General features: G+C 51.0%; 1 protein-coding gene across 1 annotated transcript in view; it reads left to right on the top strand.

Moving 5' to 3' along the window:
• Positions 1–1,915: 1,915 nt before the first annotated feature.
• DUSP15 (dual specificity phosphatase 15) overlaps positions 1,916–9,737 on the top strand; it is an 8,999-nt gene continuing 1,177 nt past the window's right edge. The window contains exons 1-6 of the mRNA XM_006881424.1: positions 1,916–2,263; positions 2,920–2,953; positions 4,360–4,442; positions 6,846–6,895; positions 8,155–8,229; positions 8,621–8,792. Coding sequence (XP_006881486.1) covers positions 2,243–2,263; positions 2,920–2,953; positions 4,360–4,442; positions 6,846–6,895; positions 8,155–8,229; positions 8,621–8,792 — 435 coding nt within the window. The 5' untranslated portion in view covers positions 1,916–2,242. The remainder of the gene's footprint in view (positions 2,264–2,919; positions 2,954–4,359; positions 4,443–6,845; positions 6,896–8,154; positions 8,230–8,620; positions 8,793–9,737) is intronic.

The raw sequence follows: 9,737 nt of genomic DNA, 5'->3' as shown, positions 1-9,737 counted from the left end.
AAAATATCTCATTGATCCTTCTTGACTATTGATTGCATGTGGAATTAATATTTGTGATGTATCATGTTAAATAAAGTTATTATTAACAATTACAATTTCTAACTCTCTTAAATACAGTGACAAGGACATTTAAAATGATTAATGCAGCTCCTCAGATATTTCTGTTTGGGAGCGCTGGATTAGACTGTAAGCCAATTGCAGCAGGAACCATTTCTTACCTTGCTTGTCCACTCTTGTGTCCCTAGCATATAGTAGATGATCAGTTAGTATTTAGTGAGTCATTTTGTTTTTTAAGAACATCCCAGACGTAGACAGTCCTGGGACAGGCAGCTCTGTGTACATTGTCAACTTGAGGAGGGAACATTTGGGTTTTTCTCATCTCTACAGTTCAGAAAGACTTGAGACGTTTTCCCTCTTCTGCTCTGTGTCAACATCTGCCCCACAATCACCTACTACAAGCCAGAGGAGAACAGTAACTAAGGGGAGTAGAGTTGGGATGTGGGTAATTTTAAGAATGAGGAAGTTATGGAGAGGTGGAAAGTAATAGAAGAAAGAGTTGGGTGCTGATGGCGGGATGGGGGTGAGGGAGAGGTGGGGAGTTACAGAGGAGTGGGGGGGCAGAGGGATGAGGGTGACAATGAGGTCGGGTAATGGAAGGGTCACGTGGTGCAGGAGCAGGAGTGATGGAAGGTTGGCAGGTTTGAAGGAGCACAGGTGGTGAGGGGTGGAGAATGATGGAGAGGTGAAGAGTGGAGGGGTTGGGATATATGGAAAATAGTGTGGAAGTCAGGAGATGATGGAGGGGTGGGAGGATGGAGAAGTGAAAGATGAAGGGGCAGGGCATGATGGAGGGTGGTGGAGGATAGAGAGATGGAGGATGGAGGGTTGGAATGTAAGAGCAGGGAGTGATGGAGAGGTGAGGAGGTGATGGAGGAGTGAAGGGTGGAAGGAAACTATGAAGGAGTAGGGAGTGATGTGAGGTAGGGATGCTGGAGAGATGGGGCGATAGAGGAATGGAGGTGACAGAGGAGTAGGGAATGGTGGAGAGGTAGGGAGGTGGTGGAGGAGTAGGGGGTGATGGAGGGAGTGTGGAGAGATGGGGATGCTGGCTAGAGAAGAGCTGACTCAGAGGCTCTATCAGTCCTATAGATGCCTGGTCACAGTTACTTCACTTTCTCCCGCTTTTGTCCTAGCCAGGAAAGGCTCACCTCCACCTCTGAGATACACAGATGGGGTAACTGGGGCCATAAGGGGGCTTTCCTGGGAGCCCTTGTTAACTTGGTGATGCAGTGAAGCCTCAAACTTGATCTCCAAACTCATCATAGCTCTGACTACATCTTATATTGGATCTTTTATTCAAAGGAATCCAGGCAACTAGAATTCCCACAGCTGGCCTCGACCAAATACACACTCATGCTCACCTCCGCTTCCCTGGGGGCTCCTGTCTGCAGTCATGCCTGGTCCTAGAAAAAGTAGCTGAGCCTCAGAGAGGCCAAAGGGAATGAGAAGAGATGACTCAATAGGTGGGTGGGTGGGTGGGTGGATGGGGCATGGGTGAGGGGAGTGTGGATGAATAGGTGAATCTGGGGATGGGGGTGGGTGGGAAGATGGATGGAGCTGTGGAGGACTGGTTGACCAGTAGGATGGCTGCATGGGGGTGAGAGTGGACGCAACAGAAGACAGGAATTACCCACTTTGACCTTCTGAGAAACTATCATCTGAAGAGCAGAGGGCCCTTCAGCGATCATATTCCCGCCCCTCCGCCCCCACCATGGTTCTGCTGGAAACCCGAGGTCAGGGAAAGCGGGCGCCCTGGCCCGTGTCCCCGCCCCGAGGCGCCCCCGCCCCCGCCCGCGCCTGACAGTGCCAGGGGGTCGCCCCGCCCCCACCCGGAGGCGGCAGCCCCACGCGGCCCCAACAAGCTGCCGTTGTCCCGCGGGCCGTGGGTCCGGCACACTGGGGCTTTGTCCGGCCCCCGCCGCGACCCACGGCCCCCACATGACCCAGGGGGTAGGAGGAGCCTGCGGCGGTGGCGGCGGCGGCGGCTCCACCATTACTTTCCTCCCGGGCCCAGGGGCGGCGGTCGGCGTCGGCCAGGCAGGGCGGGCCGGGGCCTCGGGAGCTGGGCCCCCAGATCCTCCACGGGCAGCAGGCGCCGGGCCCGGGCCCTAAGGGCAGAAGTGAGCCGAACGCTCTCCAGGCGGCGAGCGGGGGCTGCGCCCGGACCCCCGCTCCGGGGATCATGGGGAATGGCATGACCAAGGTAGGGGCGGGGACCGGCAGCCCCCACCTGGCCTCCTCTCGGGTTCCCCTGCTCCCGCCTCTGAGCCTCTGTACCTGCTTAGATCTCTGTGTCTCTGCTGTCACCCTGCATCTGTGTTTGCCCTGTCCTGTCCCTGAGACTCTCTTGCGATGTCTTTGTGTCTGTCGCTGCCCGACTTGGTGTCTGTAACTGCCCCATGTCTTTATGTCTGACATTGCCCCTGTGTGTCTGTCCGTAAGTCTCTGTCTCCGTTGTTGTCGTTGTTGTCGGTTCCATTCTGGGAGCTCTCTCTGGGCTCTGAGCCACCATCCCCTGCAATTCCCTTCATCTGTCCCTCCCTTCCCAGCTCCCTTCACCTCAGCATTCCCAGCCACCTCCTTGGCAAATCCATCTTTCTCCTTACACCCCCCCACTCCCCCCCACACCCTCTCCCCCTCCTCTTTCATCTCACTCCCACCCAGGCCACCCTCCCCTGGTGCCCTCACTGTGGGTGACCTGCCCCACCTTGCCAGAGTCCCAGAGAGTGCTCCCAGAGGGCCCTGACCTGTTGAAAGGGAGGGACTTGCTTAGGATCTTGACATCCTTCATGGGACAGAGGAGCTGGAAAGAGGGAGCTGCCCTTGCCCTTGCTGACCTCTTGACTGTCTTTTCTGTAGGTACTTCCTGGACTCTACCTCGGAAACTTCATTGGTGAGCACTGTCCACTCTGCCTCAGGCCATCGTGCTTGGCCTGGTCCTGGCCTGTGTCCCACCATTTTGCCTCTGGCCCACAGCACATCAAACACGCTTAGGAATGAGGGGAGGCAGGGAAGTACTCCAGGCCCAGTGAGGGGGAACCTGGAGTCCTAGGATGTAGATGAGCAGAGGGCAGGTAAAGTCCCTTACAGCCCAGTCCCTTCCTTCAGCTGGTCACAGCACTCTGACCTCTGTATCTGGCTAATAAGGTCTGAACCGCTTCAGTGTGTAAACCCCCTGAGGGAAGGGGTCAAGAGGCTCACTATACAACCTGACTCCTGGTCAAACACTGTGCAGAGTAAGTGCCCCATAAATGTTTGCTGAATGAGCATGCAGACATATGAAGATGGAGGTGAAGTGATGCTATTTATTCTAATCATAAAAGATCTGCATACACAGAAAACTCAGCCCCTGGAGATGAACACTTGAGCATCAAGGGATACCCTGGCCCATTTTTCAAATATCCGTGTAATGTTGTTAAGAACTGCCCCAACCCCATGTGGTACAGAGTGGAACTGCTCCATAGGGTTGCAGAGGAGGCTCGGGTGCAAAGGTTCAGTGTTGGTTACTAACTAAAAGGCTGGCAGTTTGAACCTACCCAGCTGCTCTGCAGGAGAAAGGCTGGCGATCTGCTTTAAAGAGCAGACAATCAAGAAAGCCTTAGGGAATCGACTCAACAACATCCAAAATCTTTATAAAAATAGATCTCTAGGGCTGCATTCTGCACTGGGTGGCTTTGAACCATCATCAACCTTTCCATTAACATCTGATCATAATCCACTAAACTCCTCCCTTTGTGGATACAGATATCATAAACATACTTGCAAACTGTTTGCAGCCTGGGTTTCTCATTTAGTATGTGTTAGACATCCAAGCGCGTCAGTATATATAACCCTTTTCAGTGGTTTTCTGAAGTAAGACTATTGTATTTACTCAGTCTCCTTTTGATGGACATTTAGGTTGTCCTCTCTTTTTGAACAATCTCCTGTGTGTACTTTTGTGAGTTGTACTGAAGTATTAATATGTCTGTCCCTCACACACAGCTCTCGTGTGTGAGCAAACGCTTTGTAGCTGAGATTCCTGGATGTGGAATTGCTGGGTCAGAAAGGCATTTCAGAGAAGGGTGTTTTAGGTGGCAAGAGCGGCATGGGTAGGGCTACAACTAGGGGGTGCCCCAGATTCAAGGTGAAGCCGAGTGCAAATAGCAGAACCTGCTGTGATGGGACCAGGAGGTGGGGAAGGAAGAGTGGACCAAGGTGGAACAGGAGGGCAAGGAGGGAACGCACTGCCCAGCTGTCTTGGTCATCAGCTACCAATAAGTCCCACCTGCCAGATTGGTACCAGGTTCTTGTTTCTTTCAGATGCCAAAGACCCGGACCAGCTGGGCCGGAATAAGATCACACACATCATCTCCATCCACGAGTCACCCCAGCCTCTACTGAAGGTATTACTCATCTTCATCTCTGGGGTCCAGATAGGTGGGGGGAAGGCAGACCTCACAGCACCCATTTATCAAGCACCCACTGTGTGCCAGGCCCTGTGCTGGTTTCTTCACCCACCCTGATGCCTTTGGTTATCGCCATTCTGTATTACCTATTTGTCATCTGAGGCCCAGAGAGGTAAACTTGCCTAGAAAGGGAGCTCACCTAAACGAACACAACAGAAAGCTGAGAAGTTGGGAGGTGAGCATGCGGGCCATCTGGCCCAGTGGACTCACAGTGAACCACGTAAAGGTCCCCATGTGGGTCTCCCGGTCCTCACACGGGATGATCCTGAGCTGAGTGTTTTGCTGTATGACTCTTGGCTATGACTTCACCTTTCTGCGTTCCTGTCTCATGCAGCCCTGTCTGCCCCTGGGAGGCTGTTGTGAAGTTTCAGATGGTCTGCAGGGTGGTGAAGACGCTTTGTGACTGTAAAACATGGCTCACACCATAGGAGCTGGTCCAGGGAACAGGAGGTTGGCTGGGTGTTAGACCAGGAGAAGGAAAGAGTTCAGTCTAAACTATACCTGCCAGAGTCCGAGGGACCAAATTCATATCTTTCACGATTTTTTTAAAATTTTAGTCATGAAACCTCACCTCTGTGAGCCTCAGTTGCCTGATCTGTAAAGTGGGGATTTTTTAAAAAACAGTACTTAACCACACTGAGTTAATGAGAGTAATTGAAAATGAGAGCCACATAATACTGTTATTACATAGGGAGCTCTGATGGCCTAGTGGCAAGAAGCTCCACTGCAATCCCAAAGGCACGTGGTTCGAGGCCACCAGCTGTTCCACTAGAGAAAGCTGGGTAGTCTGCTTCCTTGTGATTAACTGCCTCTGAAAACCTGCCGGAGGGTCTCAGCTTTGGTTCGGTTCCAACTCTGCAGCACACAACAGCCACCACCACTCTGAGTAAATGAGAATAATTGAAAATTATAGCCACATAATGGTGCTGTTGTTGTTGTATACCATTGGAAGCAAGTTTTCAAAGGCAATCAATTGCACAGGAGGAGACTGCCCGTCTTTCTGCCTCAGAACAGCTAGATAGTCAATAAATTGCAGTTGATATAATAATAAGATTAAGACTATTTTTATCCCATTGATAAAGACCCTGCCTCGCAAACTGTTAAAGTCTGTGTTATTCCCTTTATCCACTGAAAGGAAAGAGTAGTAACCAGGAAAGGCTCCTGGAGTTCTGAGATTGAGAGGAGAGTATATCATACATTTGCTGTGTGACCTTGCGCTCCTGCCCCTCTCTGGGCCGGCCTCAGTTTCCCTGTGTGTCCTGTGAGGAGGTCAGGTTTGATAATCTCTAACCACAACCTCTAATAACTTATAAGCCTCATTTTAATCCAAAATCCAAGCCATTTTCAGGCCAGTAGAATCTGATTTAGCTTCAGAGGGCAGCCTTGTTAGGGACCATATAGGGGATAAAGTCACAGGATTGCATAAGGAAGGCTGTCAAGTCATGAATAGATTTACTAATAAAATGACTGCTTACAAAATGAGTCCCTGCTCCCAACAGGCCTCCTTCCCTCCCTCCTCCCCCATCCATCGGTGAATTTACCAGTCGGGACTGGAGAATGCCAGCCAAACCCAAGGCCAAATGCGTGGCAAAGAGAAACTGCAAACCTTGCAAAAGGTACAGGCTTGTGTGACCTTGAAGACAGTGGCTGCAAGCTCACACAAAGTCATTGACAAATGAGGACCTGGCCAGTGACAGACCAGGCACTTAAAGATGCATTTGATTCTAAACGATTACGATTAGGGGAAGTCCTTGGGAAAAAAATCAACAAGGTCCCTGGACATGTGAGCAGAAATGATCTTTATGATCTTGTCCGAAGGGTAAACATGAGGTGAAGAATGTCGCAGTAAGTTTGTTGGGGAAATTACCAACACTTAGCTCATCCTTTGATTATTCTAATAATCACTCTCTGATTTTTTAACCACAGTTCCAAAATCTTAGCTCATTGTTATATATTTTTTTCTCTTTTCAAGATTATCTGCTTTGCCCTATTTATGAAATTGGGATCTCCATCTAGACAGGACTCTAAGGAGCCCTTTCCCAGCTAATATTAGCTAAAGGGGTCTAGGGCTTTCTTATCAAGTCTTTAGGCCAAATCAATAAGATAGTTAAGACATGTAGTGTCTTAAAAAAAATAATATGTGGTGTCTGCTCAGAAGGTTGTGGAATCACAGATGAAATATCAGCCCTCTTTAGACAGAACAGGCAACAGGGACTCAGGGTGGGGATTGGCCTGGAGTCACAAGGAACTTGGACTGTTTAGGCCAAGGCAGAGAGAGAGAGGGGTGCAGTAAAGGAGCTCCCCAAACCTTGACTACTTGAGTATGTTTTCTGTTTGCAGGATATCACCTACCTTCGAATCCCAGTGGCTGACACCCCTGAGGTGCCCATGTAAGTTCCCCTACACAGCTAGTCAGTTGCCTTCTGTGGTTGGTGGGTGGGAGAATGGTGTGGCATACGGTGGTCTAAAGAAGACCAGAGAGAGGACTCAGGCCATCAGGCTCTTCTGGGGATCCAGCATGGGGGTCACTCAGACCGAAGTTTGACTCTGTTTCCACCTTACCCTTGTAATATTAAGCCCATAGCCTCAATCTCCCCAGCTATGATATGGAGAAAACATCTTGCCTCTTGAAAGCAGATGAACCACCAGATTTGAAAGTCAGCTCCAGACTGTCCTCACCTCAGTGCTAAGACTTCTGGGTCCTTGCCATTTCCTTGCTTTGTGACTTTAGACACATCCTTTCCCCTCTCTGAGCCTCTTCATCACTTCACAGAGGATTTCAATGAGAAGAGGATGTAGGTTGAGAATCTAGGACAGGGTAGGATTCTGTTAGTAGTATTAACAGCATCCTGTGCCTCCCAGCCTGGGGTGGGACCAGACACACGTCTCTCCCTTGGGATTCTTGCATCCTGTGACTGTCATTGTTCCCTGATGCTTTGATGGCAGATTCCAGAGGAGGGGGACTGTGTGTCTCCTCCCACCCATTCTTTGGAAAGGTCAAGATAAATCCTCTGTGGATATAGGATCCACCACACCCACTGGAGAGATGATTTCAGTTGTTCCTCCCTAGACAGGCAGGATTTGCCCCTACTGGTCTCTTATCAGTAATACCACCAGTGTTATCTGACACACATCTGTGCCTCGTAATATTTGAAAACAAAACAAATCCCATTTCCCTCAAGTCTGTTCTCACAGTGACCCCCAATCTTTATAGGAGGAAACTGCCCATCTTTCTCTCTCAGAGCATCTAGTGGATTTGAACTGCTCACCTTTGGATGAACAGCCTGATACATTACACATTAAGCCATCAGAGCTCCTTCAGACTAAAGTTGTGTGCCATTAAGTTGGAACTGACTCATAGCTAACCTTCCTGTGGGCTTTCAGAGGCAATTAATCATACAAAAGGAGAGGGCTCATCTTTCTCCCAAGGAGCAGCTAGTGGATCTGAACCATGTACTTTAGGTTGGTAGCCCTACTCCTTACCACTAAGCCACCAGAGCTCCCATCACTCTATAGTGCAGTCCCCTTATACTGACTGACTTGAGGAGCTCAGCACTCTTTGTCCTCTGTCATCCTATAAGTGAGGAGAGGAATAAAGCTTAGGGGTTCTGTTCTTCAATGCTCCTTATTCTCTTGTTTTCATCTTTAGCAAAAAGCACTTCAAAGAGTGTATCAACTTCATCCACTGTTGCCGCCTCAATGGGGGAAACTGCCTAGTGCACTGGTGAGTCAGGGTGACTGGGTGACTGGGGAGGACCGGAAGTAGCTGCCTGCCAACCTGAACACATTCATCCTACTTGGAGGGGACAACAGAAAAGACCTTTCCTGGGCTCTTGCTCTCCTGAAAGTCTGCCCTTAGCCTGGTAGAGGTCCACCAGGAGCTCAAATCAGGACTCTGCTCCTTACCAGGAGCAATGACTCCTGGCTATGACCAAGTAGCTCTTCCTCCCTGAAACTTAAGTTTCCTCAGCTGTAAAATGAGGGGGGGAAAGGCTGCACTCATGGGGCTGTTGTGAGGAATAGGTGGGGTCTTGCAGGTTCTCCTCCAGGCTTTGAGGCTACAGTGCAGGGCAGTGGGACGCCTCAGGCTGGTCCAGTTTGGGGGCATGGTCCAGTTTTGCAGGCATCTCCCGAAGCACCACCATTGTGACGGCCTATGTCATGACGGTCACCGGGCTAGGCTGGCGTGACGTGCTGGAAGCCATCAAAGCCAATCGGCCCATCGCCAATCCCAACCCAGGCTTCAAGCAGCAACTGGAGGAGTTTGGCTGGGGCAGTTCCCGGAAGGTAGGGGCAGAGGCGCAGCGCGGAGGCTGGAGTGGGGACTCTGGAGTGCAGACCCTACTTGAACTGAGCACCCGTTGGAGAGCACTGATCCTGTGCCTCTCAGCTGGCAGAAGATATTCCAGGAGTTGAAAACTCAGCCCCTAGGCGTATTTTGTTTGCACAGCCCAACATTTTTGGTTTTTCACAAATTCAAAATATGAATGCCTTTTAGGCAAGACTGTGGTCCGGACATTTGACCAGGTCTCAGCACTTCCCACTCCTGTCTGCACCCCAAGTATTTGACTCTTTTGAAGAAATTGATCTGTGTCCTACTCACCCATACCCTGAACCTAGCACAGGTCTTTGATGAAGTGAAAGCCATTCTTTCCTTATGTCCCCTGGGTAGGTGGCACCCAGAAATGTCAGGGACAGAGGTTTCCCCAGGAATACGGATGGGGCTGGGGAAGAGGAGGGAGGGAGACAGACAGGAGAGGCTGAGAGAGGGCCAGGCTCGGGCTGCTCAGCAGGTGGCAAACTGGTTCTAACTGGCTCTTTCAGAGGCTGGGGAGGAGCCAGCCCAAGAGGGCTGTTGGGGGCAGTGGATGAGAAAAGGGCAAGAAAAGGGGTCATCGCTATGGGAATGTAGCAAGTCTGGAAGATGGAGTCTCGGAGGGGTAGCGGGTCCTAAAAACCGGAATGGACTTCAAGGAGGGGAGGGGTACCAGACGCTCAGGAAGGGGAGGCGCTTATGGGGTGTGGGAAGCTGGGAGAAGGGCGGAGGCTGGAAGGAATCTTGACCCGGCTGCGGGGAGACAGTGGGCCCCACGATTTCGTTACCCCAGGGGGCGCAGGGATCCGGGTCACAGAGGGCACTTGGAACCCACGCCATCCCCTCCTCTCCAGCTTCGGCGGCAGCTGGAGGAGCGCTTCGGGAAGAGTCCTTTCCGGGACGAGGAGGAGATGCGC

The sequence above is a fragment of the Elephantulus edwardii genome, unplaced genomic scaffold (assembly GCF_000299155.1).
Source record: "Elephantulus edwardii isolate Elephantulus edwardi_28Jun2011 unplaced genomic scaffold, EleEdw1.0 scaffold00015, whole genome shotgun sequence".
Taxonomy (NCBI): Eukaryota; Metazoa; Chordata; class Mammalia; order Macroscelidea; family Macroscelididae; genus Elephantulus; species Elephantulus edwardii.
This window is presented reverse-complemented; position numbering and strand designations above follow the sequence as displayed.